The sequence below is a fragment of the Sitophilus oryzae genome, unplaced genomic scaffold (assembly GCF_002938485.1).
Source record: "Sitophilus oryzae breed Bouriz unplaced genomic scaffold, Soryzae_2.0 scaffold_381_pilon_pilon, whole genome shotgun sequence".
NCBI lineage: Eukaryota > Metazoa > Arthropoda > Insecta > Coleoptera > Curculionidae > Sitophilus > Sitophilus oryzae.
Window position 1 is genome coordinate 195,466 of NW_022146953.1, and position 19,700 is coordinate 215,165.

A 19,700-nucleotide genomic window follows, 5' to 3' on the forward strand; every position below is an offset into this window, starting at 1 on the left:
GATGTGTAATCTTTTTTGGGGACACCCTGTAGAACTAAATACTTTTAAAAAATGCTCTAAATAAACCTACGTATGATCACAACATTTAATTTTAATACAAACTGTTGTTCTTCTTGGAGCCTTCACGTCGTATGAGAGCCGCCACCCTGTATATAAGAAACTTTATATTAAATAACTCAGTTAAATATTTCTGATATAATAACTTTAAGCCACTGCTACTATAATTCTGTATTAGAATAAATAAAACAATGTTTTTCAAATGAATTCTTTGCTACTAGTTATGTTACTGTGCAAGTGCAAAAGTGTTTCACCCTGTATAATTCAAAAAATTTCACATATTTTAGTATGTATAGTCATGAAAAGGGCACAAAATTCTTGGTAAAAAGCATCAATAATTTGGGATTTAAGAAAGGATAGTTTTAACCTGTCTAAAACTAAATTAAAGAAAATTCTAACATCTACACAATTTATTAAATACAATAAACAAAATTTATATTACAACAACGCTATCAAAATTCACTTTATTTTAATTATTTAGTAGTTCTTGTTCCATTCTTCCTGTTCTTCCCTTTCTCGAATAACATCCTCAACTAGGGGTGTTAAGTACAGCTTATCGTCTTCCAATTTTGTCCATTGGTTTTTGGGAAGTATGTCCTTTTGGATGGACAATTGGGTGGCCCTAAGAAGCCTGTAGTTACGTTGGTCGACGACATCTTGGGGTAATCTCTTAAGAGCCACTTTTACGTCTTCATTTTCATGCAAAAGATCATCTCTGTGCAGTCCGTATTTGTTGAAACCGGACAATTGGTAGGCCCATTTCTGTAAGGCGCTGGACATGAAACGTTTCTGGACCAAACTCACTGCCATTTTTTGCTAGATGTAACTTCTACAATTTAATAAATATTAGATAAATTAATTCACAAATTGTTAGGTAACACACCGACTTACGTCCTTGAGAAATTATAAAAGTGACGTCTGTCAAAATTAAATACCTTTAAAAATCAATTTTAGCTCTATGGTCATAGTAGTTCATTTGACCTGTCATTATTTGTTTACGATTAATTAATCTATGGTCGTTATTTGAAGTTTCAATTTATTTATTTCTAAAAAAATATTATTTTAATTTCTATCATAAGTTTTATAAAATAATATAAGGATTACGGAAATTGAATTTAGAAAGCTCATATTACTTATGAGTAACGTATAATCACTATTATTTCCAAGTATTATAACACTAAAGTTGTTCCTATTATTTCTACTTATTATTTTTGTTATATAGACTGTAAAATGAGTAACGAAAATTCTGTTATATACGGACTTGAGTTTCAGGTAGGTATTCTACTTATTAATTCCAGTGAAATCGTTTTATTTAAAAAATATTGATCTGTATATTTAGGCTCGTGCATTGGCTCCCCAGTTGGCAGAAACTGAAAAAATCTGCTTTATTATCGGAACTCAGTCCTTAAAGCAAACAAACAATCAAATCCACTTGGTAGAATTCAACGAAGAAATCTCCACAGTTAAAAAATCCGTAATTATTTCACTCTATTACAAAAAATGTATTTTGAGTTGCCTAGTTTTAGGTTTTCCATCATTCCGAAGGGGAAATATGGAAAATAACAACGAGCCCTTTAGAAGCCTCAAAGTTAGCTACATGCTATAACGTTATATCCGGGGGCAATACCTGTTCTTTTAAAACAGCAATATTAAAACTGCCTGAGACTGAAGACCCAGATAACATAGAAAATCTAGAAATTGTTACAAAGTTTGATACAACTGAATACGGTTCAGATATCAAGACGACAGAGTTCCATCCTAATGATCCCACCAGAGCTGCTAGTGTTATAGATAATAACGTTGTTCTGTGGGATATATCAGACTCAGAAGGGAAATGTATAAAAAGTATCCAGCTGGAAGGTAAACACAACCCAAAATTTACCACAGGCAAGTGGAATCCTCACCAGAATTGCAACCAGGTACTTGAATTCATATTAGGATTATATATTGAGACTTTTACTATCTTTTTTTAGTTTACTACAGCTACAGAGACACATTTAAAGACCTATGATGTCCGAACAGGTGACTTAGCCTGGCACATTGATAATATTCACCACCAGCTGTTAAGAGACATAGATTTCAATATGAACAAGCAGTACCACATTGCTACGTGTGGGGATGATGGATTTGTGAAAATTTGGGACTTTAGACAGACCAATAAGCCTGTATATTCTAGAAATGAACATTCACATTGGTATGGTTTGAAAATAACGATGAAAAAATTGATATACATGTAATTTTTCCAGGGTATGGTGTGTTAGATTTAATCATTTCCATGATCAGTTGATTTTGTCAGCTAGTTCTGATGCTAGAGTACTCCTATCTAGTGCAGCGAGTGTGAGCTCAGAAAATAACTCGGATATTTGTGCTGCAGATGATCCAAAAGAACTAGAAACCAAGCAACTGTAATTATTATGACTCTAGAAGCTTTGTTAATTTTAATTTTAGTCAGTTTCCTTTATTACAGATTGTCGGATGGTCCCTTGCAATGGTGTGAACACGAAGACAGTGTATATTGTGCAGAATGGTCTCCATCTGAACCCTGGGTCTTTGCATCGTTAAGTTATGATGGTAGATTACTAATTTCCAGAGTTAAGAGATCGCTTAAATACCAAATTATGTTATAAATGTAACGTTTTTGTTAATATATTTATTATTTTAATAAACATCGTATCACTTTTCACCAGAATATCACCCCAAATACTTAAAAAATATATTTATTTAAATCAATGACTAAAGATTTAAATCCGTTAGGTTATTTTCTGTGATTTAAATCCTCTTCAAGTACCAACCTTAATGTTTTACTGGTTGCCTAAGTTCAAGTCTAAGTTTTATTTTTTTTGCAATAAATTTATAAAAACAAGATAAATTATGGTTTGGAATTACTTCAAATAGTCAGTAAATTAAAGGTAAAAGCATTTATGGATATCTCAGAACGTATTTTATACTAAATAACTTTAATTATTTATTTTCTACTACCACTGTGCGTGTGCGAAGTAAGGTTATCTATGCTTGTTTGTATACTGAAGACTCGAAGACTCTCGTTTATAACTTATAACATTGTTTTAAGATAAAATAAGTATATTTTTAATTTATCTGCCTGTTAAAGACGCTTTATAACCATGCCTGTCGACCATAAACGTATAAATGGACCAGAAGAAAGTGTCCCTTATGAACTATTCGCTAGATTAAGTGGTTTAACATCAGAAAAAGCCTTTGAACAGCTCTACAAAGCCGGTAAGCGTTCTGATGGCCGAGAATTTGAAGAACACCGAAAAATATGTAAGCTTATACTACAAGATTCATGAAAATATGTATTATTTATTACTTTTCTTCTAGTTTTGAAAAATGGTGCAGTCAGTCAGGCCAAAGGTTCAGCATACATTGAAATGGGACAGACAAAGGTTATTGTGTCTGTTTTTGACCCTAGGGAGATTCCTAATAGATCAGATTACAGCTTAAAAGGCGAGTTATACTGTGAATTTAAGTTTGCACCGTTCAGCTGTGCTAAAAGACGACTGCATCAACAAGACAACGAGGAGAAACAGTATAGTTGTATAATGAAGAAAGCTCTGGAATCTGCGGTTTGTTTGCATGAATTACCCAACTTCCAAGTTGATATTTATGCATTAGTGATGCATAATGACGGTTCAGCTCTTAGCGCAGCTATAACTGCAGCTGGAGTAGCTCTGGTTGAAGCAGGAGTGCCTATGTACGATATAATAACTTCTGTTACAGTGGGTATACAACAGGGAGTGAAACTTGTTGATCCTGACTCTTTAGAGGAACAAATGTGTCAAGTACAATTTTTGTCAGAAAAGTATCAAGATAATAATCATGGATTATTGATTATTTCTAAACTTCATACACAGGAACAGTTGTGTCAGTTTTACCAGAACGGTTATGTGTCTTTAGAAGTGTTAAAAAGTGGTTTGGAAGTTCTTTCTAAAACTTGTGAAGTTATTGTACCTCTTGTACAGAAATGTTTGATTAAACATATCACAAATGGTATTAAATCTTGAGTAATGTCTTAATAATAAAAATATATTATAGTAAACTGAATTACCTGTCTTTTCATTACCTCCTACACCAAAATAAAAGCAAAAATTAGTTGACTATAATGTATTTTTCAACTGAGGTATATAGAAAACATTGCGAATCACAAAAAAAATTATATTTAAATACTATTATATTAGATAGAGGTCTAAGAACAATTTACAAAGAGAAAATGTTATTTAAACGGGGGCTTTGTGTACCAGATTGAACCAGTGGCCGCATTCGCATCGTTTGGGCTCGCCCTTGTGCAGCCACATCCAGTTGATCGATGTGGAATCTTCCTCACAAACACATCCCACTATTCTGGCATCGAAGGCTGACGGAATTTCGTTGGGCTGGGCTTTGGTGCCGGGACCCCTTTTTTGCACCCTCATATCGAAGGGGTTCTCGTTCCCGGCTACTTTGGCTAGTAATTCGCGTTTTTCTAGACCAGTCGCATGTTCCACTGGGTCACCAAAGGTCACTGAAAATAAATGAGAAATATACCTGCCTGTTATTGTAGGTTTCCTATGAGCATCAGCAAAAGGAATTTACTGGCTTTATTACGAAAATATACAGAAATAACGATAAATTACGTAATGTCATTTCGATTTGATAGGTAGGAAGCTACGTGCGAGGCACTTGAAAGGGGAATAAATACTCACCTTTTGAGGCGAAGCGATAGTTTGATGTTAAAATATGTTTTCTGGCTGTGGAAGCAACTACTCTACCGCACAGTGAAGCCATATTTTAGTAAATTAAACTGGATGAACACGATATATTTTGATCCAGAGCAGAGGACAAGTCAACTTTTTCTCGTAAAGTACAATTTTTGACAGAGAGATGACTTACGTCAATTGCGATATGGTGGTTAAACTCCCGCAAATTTTTAAAAACTACATCTTATTTTCTCAAAAAAATACATATTTAATCAGTTTTAACTCAAAATTTCCTTTGTAGATTCAAAACGAAACTCATTCAATAGAGAATATTAATCCGGAAGCTTCAAACAATGTTCCAAAGTTTAAAATAAATTGTATCGAACTTTTGCCACTTCCAAATTGAACTTGCCCAGAGTTAATGACAGTTCTGTCAAAAACATAACCAAACTCTTTGGCCATCTCTCTTTTTACGAGTCGGAAAGGTACAAACATGTTTTGTTTATAATTTTAACGAAAATTTCACATTTCTGAACACCTAAACGGAAAAATATTTATCCCAAAATTTTCTTAAAAGTATCATTTGTGGCCTTATAGTATATTATTTGCCCGATGATTGATAGTTACGTAAATTTATTAGGATACAACTTTCGAAAAGTGTACTTAATGTTTACGTTTACGAAGAAATTTCAGTGAAATATTCTATTTCCTTAGAGAATATTAATGTTTTTACAATACTAACAGTAAGTGTTTCTTTCGTGGTAAGTTATTAACGTTTGTTTTGTGTTTAGATGGCGGCGAAAATAATAAAAGCAGGGGGCTCAGAACTTGATGCCTTTGAGACCCAAGTGTCTCAGGCTCTTCTCGATTTGGAACTGAACTCAGACTTGCGAGCCTACCTTAGGGAAATGCACTTTACGAAAGCGAGGGAAATAGAGCTTGGAAGTAGAAAAGTAAGTGCTAAAATATATTTTTTGTTTTGTTATGCTAACTGAATTATTTTTTTCCAGTCTATCATCATCTACGTGCCTATTCCCAGTCTAAAACTGCTGCAAAGGGTCCAGACCAGGCTGGTACGCGAACTGGAGAAGAAATTCAGTGGGAAACACGTAGTTTTTGTTGGTGATCGTAAAATTTTACCCAAACCGACAAGGAAGACCCGCATGAAGAATAAGCAAAAGCGTCCTCGCTCTAGGACTTTAACCGCTGTCTACGATGCTATCTTAGAGGATTTAGTCTACCCAGCTGAGATTGTGGGTAAAAGAATTCGAGTTAAATTGGATGGTGCTCAATTGGTGAAAGTTCATTTAGATAAGAATCAACAGACGACGATTGAACACAAAGTAAGTTTTTTTTTATTATTTTAACATTAAAGACGGGGTTTTATTGATGTTCTTTGTTGTTTTGGTTACAGGTAGACACATTTGCGTCTGTCTACAAGAAGTTAACAGGTAGGGAGGTTACGTTCGAATTTCCCGAACCTTATTTGTAAATGAAGAGTTATTTAATAAAATAATTTTAAAATAGTTTTCATGTTTGTTTTAATTACCTATTAATCACAATATATATAGTAGCTCCTATAATAAAAAAACTTAGGATATACATTAGGATGTATCTATGTATGATCAAAAAAAAAACGGCGTCCAGTGCGCTTGGAAATGAACATACATAGATGACGTTCCCCATGTAATAGTGATCCTCATTTCGTAGCCGTTGCTGACGCCGTTTTTTTTTTCGATCATATTATACTAAAGGAAAATATACGGGATGTCTCAAAAGAGTGTGAGTAGAAGTCAAAAAATAAATTATATTTTTCAGTCTTTTAAAAAAAAATAATAAAAATACAAGAAATTTCCTGAAATAAAATCTATACTGGGTAGGTATTTACTACAGATGGTCTGTACTTATTTTGCTATAAGTATCGTAATCTTAAAATCATACATGGTCTTCAAAATTTTACGCCAAACTTTCTAAAATGTAGAATAATCTTTTCTCGTTTTTTTTTAATGGAACACCCTGTATATTATGGCATTTTTGGCTTCCTTTCTGATCAGTTTACACAATCCTAAGATATTATTAAATTTTTTTTTGATAGTTTCAGAGATATTAATAAATAAAATATATACATTTTTCAGCCTTTAAAAAAAATAGAAATACAAGAAATCTCCTGAAATTAAAACTATACCTAGGTAGGTATTTACTACAGTTCGTGTGTACTTACTTTGCTATAAATATCGTAATCCTAAATTATACAGGGTCTTCAAAATTTTACTTCAAACTTTCTAAATTAATTTTTTTTCGTTTTTTTAAACGAAACATACTGTATATTATTTTTTTGCCAGATGGAGAATTATAAAATGAACATTTTTTGTATTTAAAGTATCTCAAAATGTTTAACGGTTCCGCAGATATTCGCGGTTTTAATGGTAAAATACCAGAAAAAAATCATTAGGTGGCTTTGAAAAAACAAACTGTTACAGAACCCTGTATAATTATAAATTTTTAAAGAAGTAATATACAGGACGTAAATAAATATCGGTGAATAAAAGTGATTTCTTTTTAAATAAGTTGGGTTTTTTACACAAAACTATTAAGATTTTGTATTTAAATATTATTATTTTTTTATTATAAAATTACACCCTGTATATGTGGATTTTTAGTGCGGACATTGTAAAATAACACAAATTCTTTAATTATATAACATTTATTATTAAAAAATCTTTATACCTATATATTTGACAGCGCGAAATTCAAGATATACAAACATACACATGTCGAGAAAAAATCTAACAAAATTAACACTAAAAAAGTCTTATCCATTGGACTAGTCTTGAGAGAAAAATACAATTTTTAAAATGCAGCAGAGAGTATACAGGGATTTATATAATTTTAATACCGTCTGATCGAAAAAAAAACGACGTCCAGTTGGCTTGGAGGAAACGACGCCATCGATAACATTCCTCATACAATTTTACATATAAAATGACAGCGATCTCCGTTTCATAGCCATCGCTAACACCGTTTTTTTTTCGATCATATTGTATTTGTAGTGAATACAAGTTTATAACTAGATAAAATGAAACTATACAAGGGAATTTTGAAAAGTTAATACAATTTTAAATGAAATAGTAATAAAATAACATATTTACAGTACAGCAAGTGAATTATTTTTGAATCTATGCTATTTTAATAAAAAATAACAATCTATAAATTTTAATTTGATGTTGTTTAATAGTTTTGTTTATTTTGCCATAAAAATTACATTTAAAAATCGAAAATACATAAATACAGTCATTGGAGTGATTGTAGTAATAGTATTTAAATACTATGATTAAATTAATTGGTTAAAAATATACAGGGTGGCAAAAAAGAGCGCATATAACTTCGGTGGGTGATTATACAGATAAAAAAAAAAGAAAAAGTTCCTATAAACATAACTAATAAAATGCTTCTTGTGGTAGTTACATCCCTATATAGTATTTTGCCACCCACCCAAAAGCTAGATACAGTATTTTTTTGACAGCCTGTATAGAGGAAAATTTCTCAGTGAACTGATTCATCAAAAAAATAAAAAAATTTAAGAAACATAATATATGGTCTTGTTGGATAAGCAAATATATTTATATTCGAATAGAGTCAATAAGAAATTTGTCACCATAGATTCGCAAAATAAGGGGATTCTAAAAATAACACATAAATATTCTTGTTTTTGTGCGGTTGACACAAAAAACTCACAAAGAAAACGTTTATTATCACAATCACACTGTACTAATCGTAATAAATATTTATATAAAAAAAAGGAATGCATCTTTTTTAATATTGGGGGAATTTTTGTATTAGTAATTATCATTAATTCATACAGTATAATTTATTTTATACAGGGTAAACCACTGTTCCATTTTTTGAAATTAAAAATTTCAATATACACAAGGTAATTCAAATACAAGGTCCGGCAATAGTGCGTCGCGCATCTGTAGATCTTAAAATAAAAAACTTGAGAATTTTGTTTAAGTACAAACCTAAAGTATGTTCAGGAAAATATTTTAACTTCTATAGGGTGGCTCAAAAAAGTGCGTGTGGATCGGGATGATTTTTTTAAATGGAACACCCTGTATATTATTGCATTACGTTACATAATCCTAAGATATAAATAACTATATTTCGATAGTTTCAGAAATATTAATAAATAAATAAAATTTTTCTTTTTCAACCTTTAAAAAATTATTAAAAATACAAGAACTGTCCTGAAACCAAAACTATATTAGGTATTTACTTTAGATGGTCTGTACTCACTCTGTTATAAATATGGTAATCGTAAATCATACAGGATGTTCAAAATTTGACGCCAAACTTTGTAAAATATCAAATAATTTTTTTTCGTTTTTTTTTAAATGGAACACCCTGTATATTACTTTTTCAATAGATGGAGAATTAAAAAATTTTCATTCATTTTTAACTCTCCAACTAATAAAAAATAATATACAGGGTGTTCCATTTAAAAAAAGCATCCCGATCCTCTCACACTATTTTGAGCCACCCTATAGAAGTTAAAAATGTTATTTTCATACATATACCATTTAAAAAACTGCAACTTAGGCGTAAAAATACACTTGAATTGCCCTGTATACCTTCGAAAATATTATTATAAAGTCTGAAATTGCCTGCATATTTAATATGAAACTTTTGGTTCACCCTGTATATTAAAAAACTTCAGAGGAAAAAAAATGCAGATAATTTTAAACGGTGATTGTACCATACGATCGAAAAAAACGCGTCAGAGGTAGCTTGGAAATGAAGATTGGTGTCATTTTATATGTAAATTTTATGGGAAATGTCATTTCCAAGCTAACTTGACGCCGTTTTTTTTTCGATCGCACGGTATTTACTGCTAATTAATACAAGATCGTTTTATATCTATATACAGGATGATAGAGAGAATCGATTATATTTCAAAGAAAAATATTTCTAGATTCAAAATGGGAACCATATTTTTAAAAAAAAATAAGGCACATATCTTTTTTCTAAAGCTACTAAGTTGTTCATAAAAAACTCATCCATAAATACACCCAATCGTTTTACTCAATAAAAACATATAGTCTGTCCATTGAGAATGTCGTCTGTCAAAAAATCTTCCCCGACTCGATGCAGAGACAGACTGTATAGTAATAATTAATAAATAGCCTCAAAGTCGGGACCACCTTTTTTTTATTACTCTAGAGACAAACCAATGGTAATTATAACAGCCTTTTTTTTAATATACTTAAAATTTCCTTACCCTAATACCAGAGATCTACAGGGTGTCCAAAACACCCGGTATACCTCCGTCCAATACGTAAAAAAATTAAAACTAACCTCACTTATTACATTCGTCGACCAAATTTTTCTCTTTTTTACTCACACTCACACTGTCTTCGGCGGGAGGTAACCTCTCGTTCCTCACAGAACAGTCTTCTGTATCGAAAATCTGTATATCTCCGAAACTGACTCTCTTGGTATGAGTTTTAGCCGGACTTGAACCTTCCTCTTTCATCAAACCTCTACTAGGAACGGGAATTTTGTCATTGGCTGGGGATTTCTTGCTGATAACGATGTAATTCAGAGGTATAACGCCGGATTTGCCGTTGTGGATGGCATAGGCCCAACCAGTGTTTTTTAAATTCATTTCCTCCTGGAGGTAGGCTGGGGCAAGCATTAGGTTGTCGTTTGTGTGAATTGTGAGTTCGTTTGGTGAGGTGGCCACGAAATCGAAACAGGCCTTGGCCATGATTCCTGCCGATTTCCAGTTGTCTGGATTCAGTTTATCTGTGTGAAAATCGAAAAAAAAAGAATGATTAGAGGTAGATGATACCGGGTGCGTCTCAAAAGTGGCTCACCTCTATAACTTTTTTATTTATTTAGATAAAACTAACGAGATTTGGTATGTTAGTATATGACATAAATTAGGATTGATTGACGTATTCAATTGTTTTCGGTCACTTCCTGTTTCACCGGAAATGACTACAACTTTCGATTTTTAAATGGCACCCTCGGTATTTTTTTACTTTATTCGATAGAAAATGGCATATCATTTGTCAATTTTCGCATATGGTTTATTTGAATTTGTAACATGAGGTTTTAACGACAATTTGTCGCGAAATATCAAGTGTGTATTAGTACCAAATTATTCGTAAAAAATGCTTTTTCCAAAAATTTTAATCATTTCCGGTGAAACAAGAAGTGGCTGAAAACAAATGAATACGTCAATCAATACTAATTTATGTCATATACTAACATACCAAATCTCGTTTTTTTTTTTTAATAAAAATAAAAAAAAAGTTATAGGCGTGAGCCACTTTTGAGACGCACCCTGTATAGTCAAGGGCTTTACAGGGTAAATAGAAAAAAATTCAGGTCAAAAAAGGTACGTTTTAAAACACAGAGTGTTTAAATCTTTTTTCACACATTTTTTCTATCTCTAGATACTCTAGTATTTTTATCTTTTTTTTAACTCTCCAGTGTATACGGCAGTCTTTAATCCATGGGGCTAAGACGGAAAATCGTCTATAGAACTGCCGTTAAGTCTTCCGACTTAACTGACCGGTAAAATGTTAGGTGTAGGTACGACTTTAGGCTTTAGCTAGACACGGAAAAATATTTTTTTTGTGGAGTAATAATTTTTAAAGCTTCTAGCACAAAAAACAAAATTGACCACCCCGTAGATATATTTCTATTTATTTACAATATTTTTCCGAAAATTATTTAAAAATAAAAATCTTAATCAAAACATTGAAATATGCTGTTACTAGCGTTTTGCTAGCGTGTACCAGCGACTTCGTTCGCGTCGAATTAATCATTTGTAATGGTGATGATAAAGCAAAGCAAGAATTTCCATTAACATAAAAACTCGATAAAATTTTCTCGCATTTATGTCAGCATGAGAAAAAACAATATGGCGATATTATTATATAACTTGGTAATATTTGAGGGGTAGTTTCATCTCGTTGGAATTTGACTTTCGAAAAATCCGTTTGCCAAAAATAAGCTTTTTACGTCAAGCAGTTTAAGCAGAATCGTAGTTAAGAAATTACCCAATTTTTTGGAACACCCTGTATGATTTTTAAAAAAATTTCAAAATATGTAAAAAAACCAAATAAATTATGCTCGTCCAAGCGTTTTCCCGAAAGACTAACCGTTTTTTAAATAACAAATATTGTAATATTTGAGGGGCGTTTTCACCCTCTTGGAATTTGAGATTAGAGAAACCCCTCCTTATCGAACCTCTACACCCCACAGTCAATCCACTTGCCAAAAATCAGCTTTAAACGTCAGGCAGTTTAAGCAGAATCGTGATTACTCAATGGTCATACTTTATGAAACACCCTGTATAAATTTATAAAAAATCTTAAAATATGTAAAACAACAAAATAAAATATACGTGTTTAAGCGTTTTTTCGGAAACTTGATCGTTTTTTTAAATAAAAAATATTGTAATATTTGAGGGGTGGTTTCACCCCCTTGGAACTGGAATTTCGAAAAATCCCTTCTTATCGAACCTCTACACCCTAGAATCAACCTGTATGCCAAAATTGAGCTTCTTACGTTGAGTGGTTTGAGCAGGATCGTGATTAATCAGTATGTCAGTCACTTAAGGATTTTATATATTAGTATAGATTTGAAATACCAACACACTCAAAAAATATATCAGTATTGCAAGAAGCAAATCATTATCAATTATTATTATATTTCATTTAATTACCTCTAGATAACTATAATAAAATAAAATGTCATCAGTTTTAATCATATATTTTCGCTGTTCTGCAATTCCCTATCATAATCAAATTATAATCAATGTTGTTTTTACATTTATGCATAAATAATATAAATCTATTTAACTGCTCAGAAAGAACATATTTTTTGATAAACATGATGTATAGAGAACCTTTAAATAAACATTTTAATTTAAATATATTTGAAATTTAAATAAAAATATTTAGTATTCAAAAATCTTAAATAACAATATTCAAATGAATTCAAGTCATTTACGTCATACCTTTAATCTTTTAAAATACAAATAGTATTTTTATTTGGACAATAAAATCAGTAAAACACAGTAAAATTATTTAAATTAACTTTTAGACGTAATGAATTAATTTAAACTCCTGATTTGACACTGAAAACCTTAATTTTTTATGAGAGAATCAATTTAAAATTAATTAAGTATTAAAAATATAACTTACCCTCATATTTTGGCAGAAATCTACTAATAATGTACGGCGCAGACACTATAACCCCCAAAAACGCCAGCGTAGGCCAGCTAGATCCAGGGACTGAGCCCCCTGAAGCTGAACCGGCTATACCTTTCGCTGCTTCGTTCCAGGCCAAAGAATTCTGGCTTCTTGATACTTTCAGACCTAACATCTGCCTAAACTTCCTCACCAACCAACTAATAAATCTGAATATGTTAACCGAATACCAGATATGACCGAACATTGTTCTTAACCGGCCAAAATTCTCTGCTACACCCAGTATAGCTCTGAACGAGCTGGTCATGGCGAAGAAAGTATTGTCTAGCATCATGGCAAAACTGTTAAAAGCCCGAACTACACTTTCGACACTGGCAAATGTTCTTTGGGAACTTTCTTCAGCGTATTGTATAAATCTTCTTTCGTGGTCGTCTCTGGAGTAGTCAAAGGGGCCATAGTTATTAAATCCACCTCCATACGATCCGTAACTATTGTAAGAAGGCCTGTAAGGAGCTCCAAAGCCTCCATATGAACTGTATGGTGCGTTGTAACCTTCAAAAACACAATTAGTTAATGTTGATAAATCACAATCAATTACTTGTCGACAAAAACAAATTTTTAATAAATAACTATAATGTAACAATTGACCTTTAATTATTCACAGCGATAACATTGAAATTTCGATTATTTTTAGTGTTCTGAGAAGAATAAAATTATGTGATAGTATGCTCAATGCCTAATAATGCATTTCTTTGAATTAATCTCCTTTTGTTGAATTAATAAAAGGAAATAAAGCGTATACTTACTGTTTAGAGAATAAGGCGTGCTATACGGAGTATTATAGGAGTTTATTCCTGAACTTAGAGGCCTGGGGGGCAAAACTGGGGCTGATCTCCCTATAGGAAGGGGTGGGTTTGGATTTCGTCCAAACTGTGCGTTTTGTAGATATAGAGATGCGTCCCAAGGCTTAGACGACGTCATTTTAATCGAAAATCGCTCGAATATAGTTGAAAATCGATGTACTGGGGTATTTAAATGCACTAAACTGCAGTACGAATATTATTTTATGACCTCATCGGGTAATAAAGGTGTTTAGGTATACGTGCACGGCGAACACACTGGACATTGCACTTTGTTTTATAAAACCACTTCAAGAATGTATATTTTCGTTTTATTGTAAAACGAGAATGACGAGAATTACGAAATATATTCGTTTTGAAGTCAACTATTTTGACGTTTCTGACATCCTTTCAAAACAAATTAAAATTTTCCATTGATCAAATAAAATAATTTCCCTTTAAATGACAAGTATGACGTAATAATTCGACCAGGGTTGTAGTTGCTCAATTCAATGGAAAACTCTTTAACCTAATAGATAAAAGCGCGGGAAATTGTGTTTATAAAAGTAAACAAAGTGAATTTCTTTTTCATTTCGTAAACTATGAGCGAGTAAGTATTGAAAATTAAGTATTTTTATGGCGAATTATTAGTTTTTTTTGATAATTTAGAAGAGACTTAAGCGATGTCAACCGGATTTTACATTTTGCCAAGCTTACAGAGGAGGAAATTCTTCCCACATCTCAAGCCTTATATTTTGCCCCTGAAAACATACATAACAATGATTTTCGACTACTAGAGTTAAACAATGACCTTCTAAAAGTAATCGAAGAAAACAGACCGTTATACATTAAAGGAGAAGACAATGATGAGGTTGTTTTATGTACCGAAGACTCCACATTCCATGTAACTGAAGCAGAGACTTCTAACAATCTTCTCCTGGTAAGACCACTTAAGGTTAGTTCGGATATTACAGAAAACAGTGAGAGAACTGTAGAAACAGTTCAAATTTGTAGCATTTTTCAAGAGTACCTCGAGGCAGTGCCTGGGAGGCCTCATTTACACAAACTCTACGATCTGTTGAGTGAAACAACTTACAAAGGTCCAGAGTATGAGTTTGAATTAGGTGACAAAAAGTTATACACCTTGGAAGAGCTTAAAGATATTGTACAAGCTTCGGATAAAGAACTGGCCGATGCACTAAAAACAATGGATTTAGTTGAAATAGACGGGAAAATTCGACAAATAGAATTTGATTATCACTTCAGAGTTCTTTCTTACATGTTAAAATTGATAGATGAAAATTCTTGGGGTCTGGATACTATAGATTTTGATGAGACTTGCGATACACTCAAAGACCTTGTTTCTGAAGATGTTATTAAGAGTTTATTTGAAAAATACACTGAAGAATCTCATGTTATCGATGGAATACAACTGTACCGATACAAAGAACATAACATATGTCAGTTTTTTGCTAGGGTTTTGCTTAAGGAAGCTGGTAAATTCAATTTTGAGGACTTTGTGCAGGCCTGGAAGGATTCAGTGCCAGAAGGAATGGTACCTAGTGAAGATATGTTATACGGTGTTGCAATAATTAATAGGAAATCAAGTCCAAGTGTTATTTGGTCTTTCGAGGAGCATACATTGCCCGATAATGTGATTGAGAGGTTTAAGATATTGTTTGAGGCTAAAGACAAGTGGACTGTGCCTGAAATTTCACCTTATATCAAGTAAGATCAATAGTAGTTGGATAAAATCGTGATATACCGGGTATTTCAAAATAAGTGACGAGGATATATACTTTGCTTTAATTTAAACCATTGTGAGAATCAAAGCCATATCTGTGACACCCGGTATATATCGTGAATAAAATACTTTTAATGAAGAATGTTCTTTATTTTTTAGGCCTTTAACAACAAACAAACTAGACGTAAACGCTTTGCTGGCCAAACATGCCAGAGCTTCCAAAATCGATGGAGTCAAATACTATTCAGCCAAACACGCAAAATAATTTGTCCTTTTCTGTCAAATACTAATTATTTATAACGTCTTCTCTAGGAGATTCATTGATAAGCTCCAACTTTACCTAAAACAAACGTAATATATTTATTTATACAAATAATAACCATGGTATTTTTACTAACATCTTCGACCTTTTTGAAAACCTTTACAAAGTTTCTTCCCGCCAATTTTTCCAAGTTCTCTATGGTCCATCTTTCAGGGTTTTGTTTTCTGAGCAGGTCAAATAAATTAGGGTATTCTGAGACGTCTTTTAGACCTGTGGGAGTAGTGGGAATACCGTCAAAATCTGCGCCTATACCTATGTGGTCTGCTCCAGTAACATCAACAATGTGGTTGATATGATCTGAAAGATCACTACTTGAGTACTAAGTATAATATACTAGTAAAAAATAACTTAAAGATAACTATATATTATATAGTTTTCTTTCAGAGCAATTTTAAATAGCATTACTAACTTATAGGCAAATTTCAAAAATACCAAATCAGTTTTATTTTTTGTAACGTTTTTCCACGTAAATGAGACATAATCTTTATAAAAATTTCTACGAAGAAAAACAATAAATAAAATATTAATAAAAGCGCTGAACTGATTTACCGATAACGACTGCACTGTTCTCCAAGCTTGGTCTACTACCGTTCTCGTAAGAACTCAGTTATTATAGAGATAAAAGGAGGATCCCTTCGAAATAAGGGAGGTTCATATTATTATTTGTTTTACCTGCTACATCGGAAATAGATCCATTGTCTCCTACGAAACTTGGGAAGAAATTAACCATAATAATACCACCATTTTCTTTCTACATAAGTAAAAAAAATTATATTTTCTGACAGACTGTCATATAGAGTACACTTGCCAATAATTTTAGAACATCGTCATCCACATTTCTGGTATGATTATAAACAAATCTTGACGATGAATGAGAAAATATTATTGGCGCTCTAGAAACACCTATTGCTTCGATCATTACGTTTTTTGATACGTGAGATAAGTCTACCAACATCCCTAGTCTGTTCATTTCAAGCACCACAGCCTAGAATTTGATTTTTATTATGTTTTTTGTCCATATATACTTAACATACTTTTCCAAAATCAGTCAGATTTTTCTTTGGACTATAGGCATCATTGTCTATGATAGAGGAATCCGCCCTATTGTGTTAAAAAAACTATAAAAAATCACTTTTCTTTGATACTGTTTTGATCTTACCAGTCCAAATTGCAAGAATGCGTTAAAGTCAGGTATCTCACTCCTAGGTCATAGTAGGCTCGTAAAACAGAAAGCCTGTTGTCAATGGAATTACCACCCTCGACCCCTATGAAGGACGCGATTTTCTTTTGTTGAAACGCTGTCAAAATATCTAAAAAGTTTTGAAATCAAATTTTTTGGAGGGAAATCCACAACCGTTAGGCGGTTTCGATTGGAGGTTTACCGTCGCTTCTGGTTGAAAAATGAAGGTCATCCCGGTATTTGTGGACCAATCGTTTTATGACGTCAATTTGATCAATCGTCTCCGCAACTTGATTTTTGCTGTGCTGGCAGTTTATATAGGCCGACCAGAACTATGAGAAATAAACAAAAACTAAGCAAAAATTAGTGGGATGTGGATATGCAACCAGTAATACGCGGAAACTGACGTAATATCAGTGATAATGTTAGTTGCATAACTGTGTAAAAGTCATCAATATAAAGTTTTTAAATTGTTTATAGTTTTTACACTTACCTGTGCCCCAAGCTTTCCTTGTTTTAATTTGGGGAAATCAGTGTGACAATGGCCACAATTTGCAGCTAAAGGGTTACTTTTCCAATCCTCATGAAAATTATACTTCTCCAATTTATTGTGATACAATTTCAGTAGGTTTAACGGTAAATCATTGTGTCTTAAAAGAAAATTACGAATATAAATTATGAAAATCTTATTTTTTAAGGTATAACTGTACCCGTCAATTAATGGGAAATTATCTAGGGCTGTCCTACCTGGAATTTCATCCGGTTTTGCTTGAATTCCTAAAATAATTTAGGTAAAAATACAGGTAGAGAGAAAAAAAAATCTTACCTCCATATAAAAAGATGCACAGTATTAGAAAAATCAAGTTATTCATCTTAGTTGTTTGAAATGACGTTTTTTAACTAAAATTAAGTTAAATATGTAACGAAAGTAATGAGATAAGACAGAAAGTATAATATACTGCACGTCAAAGGTCAAGAATTATCTAAATATAAAATGATGCATACGAATTATGTTGAATTGTCGAAAAAAAATCATTGAAAATAAACATGCTTTTTCTGGAAACCCAGACAAATTAAAATTAAGATGACACACACGTACGGAGCTTTTAAGTAATTAAATAAGGTTTGTTTATGTAGAAACCGCAGTGAACTGGAACGTACCTATCTGATTGGTAGTTTCCTCTAGATTTTTCAGAGTTATAATAAAAAATTTAACACTACACGCATTTAAGTTCTTTGTGTATGTAGTTAAGTAGGCAGAGATTAACAAAGATCATGAATATATCTAATAAATTGATAGTTATTCTTTCTTTTGTTACAGTTTTAATAGTTACGGCAGGTAAGTTTAGTTCCCTGAGTTTGTTTTGGTAAAAATACATTATTTTTGCAGAATGTTCAATGTGCAAACCATTATCCCTGTTCAAAGTGGATTGTAATGTTTGTTTTTGCAGTCCCAGCGGCAGACAGTATTCTTGTGAACGAAAAATGTGCGAAAAGGTACTACAAATAGTTATTCTTCACATCAGAAAGCGGGTTTATCAACCTTATTTTTCTTAAGGTGCTAGAGTATCCTCCGTATTCTCCAGATTTAGCTCTCGGCGACTTTTCCTTATTCTATCTTTTTCTCGGCTTTTCAAAGACGCTTTTTAGACAAAACAGGTGTCTTAAAAGTGTCAAAACATTATTTTTTTTTAGGTTCCGGACTATAGTAAGTTTAACAAAGAGTTTGACAAAGATGGGAGGTTGATTTTAAGACCAAAAACAAGGTACCAATCAAAGAACGCTTCTGAGAATGATTTTATATCGGATAGGAACCAAGTAAATTCAATAAATACCGAGAAAACTGTATAAAAAACTGTACCTTAATATGAAATATTTAAGATTTTTTGTTATCTATACCAAAGACTTTCATTTTACTTAACAATTCACATAATAAACTAATTTTTTATTACTCTAAGCTGGTGTTCAATTTTTTATTGTTCCACAGAAGTGATATAAGTAAGAAAAAAATAATTAAAAACAGTATAGGTATCCAGATATGAAAAGAAATCTTTAATATTTAAGAATTTACTAAACTGGATTATTCTTTATCACTCTAACTTATTGTTTGGCACTTTTAAACATAAAAAGTTACCTTATTTGCATTAAGAGGATCATAGGTCACTTATAAACAAAAGTTTAACGTTAAGTACGATTCAAATATTCAAAAATTTTAACGGTCCTAGCTGCTGACTTACGTAGTTCCATAAATACCTCATTAACATCGAAAAAATCTGCACTATTCACCTCATTAACAGCTCATTGACGAATCTGCATGTCCATAATATAAAAATGATTTAAATCGACAACAAAAGGCATTAAGAATACAATAAAAATTACGGCTTCTATTATCACAGACCCTCTGCGCCAATCGCCAACAAGCATGCGCGGCTAATTTAATGCCATTCGCGCTCCGTCCAGTTGACAGACGTCAGTACGTCAGTTCGGTAGAAGACTCCGCGTAGTGCGATAGATTTTTTAAGGGGAAAATTAACGTTTGTAAACACGGCTACACTCTGTGAGTGCAATTTTTGCTGCGGGTTCCGTGCTAGGATATGGCCAGTGCGTACCAGACCAACCAGAACTTCGCAATGTAAGTAAAT

The 19,700-nt window shown here is 32.4% G+C and overlaps 10 protein-coding genes across 18 annotated transcripts in view; 6 read left to right on the forward strand and 4 right to left on the reverse strand.

The window, feature by feature from the left end:
- Positions 1-449: 449 nt before the first annotated feature.
- On the reverse strand, positions 450-886 carry LOC115885352 (cytochrome b-c1 complex subunit 7-like). The gene has a single exon (XM_030904236.1). The coding sequence runs from the start codon at positions 865-867 to the stop codon at positions 535-537; it is 333 nt and encodes a 110-aa protein (XP_030760096.1). The 5' UTR covers positions 868-886; the 3' UTR covers positions 450-534.
- Positions 887-1,084: 198 nt separating this feature from the next.
- LOC115885447 (EARP-interacting protein homolog) lies at positions 1,085-2,704 on the forward strand. 3 transcript variants are annotated; one of them, XM_030904364.1, is made up of 6 exons: positions 1,085-1,329; positions 1,397-1,531; positions 1,584-1,976; positions 2,031-2,251; positions 2,304-2,462; positions 2,510-2,704. In XM_030904364.1, the coding sequence occupies exons 1-6, from the start codon at positions 1,288-1,290 to the stop codon at positions 2,682-2,684; spliced, it is 1,125 nt and encodes a 374-aa protein (XP_030760224.1). In that variant the 5' UTR covers positions 1,085-1,287; the 3' UTR covers positions 2,685-2,704. The 3 variants fall into 3 exon arrangements, with proteins under 3 accessions (XP_030760224.1, XP_030760225.1, XP_030760227.1); XM_030904365.1 differs by having other exon boundaries at positions 2,525-2,700; XM_030904367.1 differs by having other exon boundaries at positions 2,506-2,681.
- A 169-nt stretch (positions 2,705-2,873) lies between these two features.
- LOC115885444 (exosome complex component MTR3-like) lies at positions 2,874-4,112 on the forward strand. The gene is made up of 3 exons (XM_030904361.1): positions 2,874-2,966; positions 3,167-3,339; positions 3,397-4,112. The coding sequence occupies exons 2-3, from the start codon at positions 3,180-3,182 to the stop codon at positions 4,077-4,079; spliced, it is 843 nt and encodes a 280-aa protein (XP_030760221.1). The 5' UTR covers positions 2,874-2,966; positions 3,167-3,179; the 3' UTR covers positions 4,080-4,112.
- Positions 4,113-4,216: 104 nt separating this feature from the next.
- On the reverse strand, positions 4,217-4,953 carry LOC115885366 (cytochrome c oxidase subunit 5B, mitochondrial-like). Its single transcript, XM_030904263.1, has 2 exons — positions 4,758-4,953; positions 4,217-4,576 (listed from the first exon to the last, which is right to left on the reverse strand). The coding sequence occupies exons 1-2, from the start codon at positions 4,837-4,839 to the stop codon at positions 4,293-4,295; spliced, it is 366 nt and encodes a 121-aa protein (XP_030760123.1). The 5' UTR covers positions 4,840-4,953; the 3' UTR covers positions 4,217-4,292.
- Positions 4,954-5,152: 199 nt separating this feature from the next.
- LOC115885365 (40S ribosomal protein S7) lies at positions 5,153-6,278 on the forward strand. The gene is made up of 4 exons (XM_030904262.1): positions 5,153-5,236; positions 5,543-5,704; positions 5,762-6,094; positions 6,166-6,278. Exons 2-4 carry the CDS (start codon positions 5,543-5,545, stop codon positions 6,241-6,243), a joined length of 573 nt encoding a protein of 190 aa, XP_030760122.1. The 5' UTR covers positions 5,153-5,236; the 3' UTR covers positions 6,244-6,278.
- Positions 6,279-9,186: 2,908 nt separating this feature from the next.
- LOC115885411 (peroxisomal membrane protein PEX13) lies at positions 9,187-14,221 on the reverse strand. The gene is made up of 3 exons (XM_030904318.1): positions 13,780-14,221; positions 12,968-13,525; positions 9,187-10,553 (listed from the first exon to the last, which is right to left on the reverse strand). Exons 1-3 carry the CDS (start codon positions 13,952-13,954, stop codon positions 10,105-10,107), a joined length of 1,182 nt encoding a protein of 393 aa, XP_030760178.1. The 5' UTR covers positions 13,955-14,221; the 3' UTR covers positions 9,187-10,104.
- A 94-nt stretch (positions 14,222-14,315) lies between these two features.
- LOC115885412 (sister chromatid cohesion protein DCC1) lies at positions 14,316-15,932 on the forward strand. The gene is made up of 3 exons (XM_030904319.1): positions 14,316-14,422; positions 14,482-15,540; positions 15,716-15,932. Exons 1-3 carry the CDS (start codon positions 14,415-14,417, stop codon positions 15,819-15,821), a joined length of 1,173 nt encoding a protein of 390 aa, XP_030760179.1. The 5' UTR covers positions 14,316-14,414; the 3' UTR covers positions 15,822-15,932.
- On the reverse strand, positions 15,692-19,452 carry LOC115885413 (dipeptidase 1-like). 4 transcript variants are annotated; one of them, XM_030904323.1, is made up of 11 exons: positions 19,345-19,452; positions 17,885-17,958; positions 17,769-17,835; positions 17,552-17,708; positions 17,261-17,390; positions 17,038-17,188; positions 16,913-16,979; positions 16,687-16,863; positions 16,551-16,629; positions 15,955-16,175; positions 15,692-15,896 (listed from the first exon to the last, which is right to left on the reverse strand). In XM_030904323.1, the coding sequence occupies exons 2-11, from the start codon at positions 17,928-17,930 to the stop codon at positions 15,843-15,845; spliced, it is 1,149 nt and encodes a 382-aa protein (XP_030760183.1). In that variant the 5' UTR covers positions 17,931-17,958; positions 19,345-19,452; the 3' UTR covers positions 15,692-15,842. The 4 variants fall into 4 exon arrangements, with proteins under 4 accessions (XP_030760183.1, XP_030760182.1, XP_030760184.1 ...); XM_030904322.1 differs by having other exon boundaries at positions 19,296-19,434; XM_030904324.1 differs by lacking the exon at positions 19,345-19,452 and adding an exon at positions 19,312-19,330.
- Positions 18,188-19,015, forward strand: LOC115885414. Its single transcript, XM_030904325.1, has 3 exons — positions 18,188-18,397; positions 18,449-18,555; positions 18,754-19,015. Exons 1-3 carry the CDS (start codon positions 18,334-18,336, stop codon positions 18,907-18,909), a joined length of 327 nt encoding a protein of 108 aa, XP_030760185.1. The 5' UTR covers positions 18,188-18,333; the 3' UTR covers positions 18,910-19,015.
- Positions 19,453-19,518: 66 nt separating the features above from the next.
- LOC115885410 (transcriptional activator Myb) overlaps positions 19,519-19,700 on the forward strand; it is a 35,622-nt gene continuing 35,440 nt past the window's right edge. For all 4 annotated transcript variants that reach the window (XM_030904314.1, XM_030904315.1, XM_030904316.1 and 1 more), the window contains exon 1: positions 19,519-19,690. In XM_030904314.1, the coding sequence (XP_030760174.1) occupies positions 19,653-19,690 (38 nt within the window). In that variant the 5' untranslated portion in view covers positions 19,519-19,652. The remainder of the gene's footprint in view (positions 19,691-19,700) is intronic.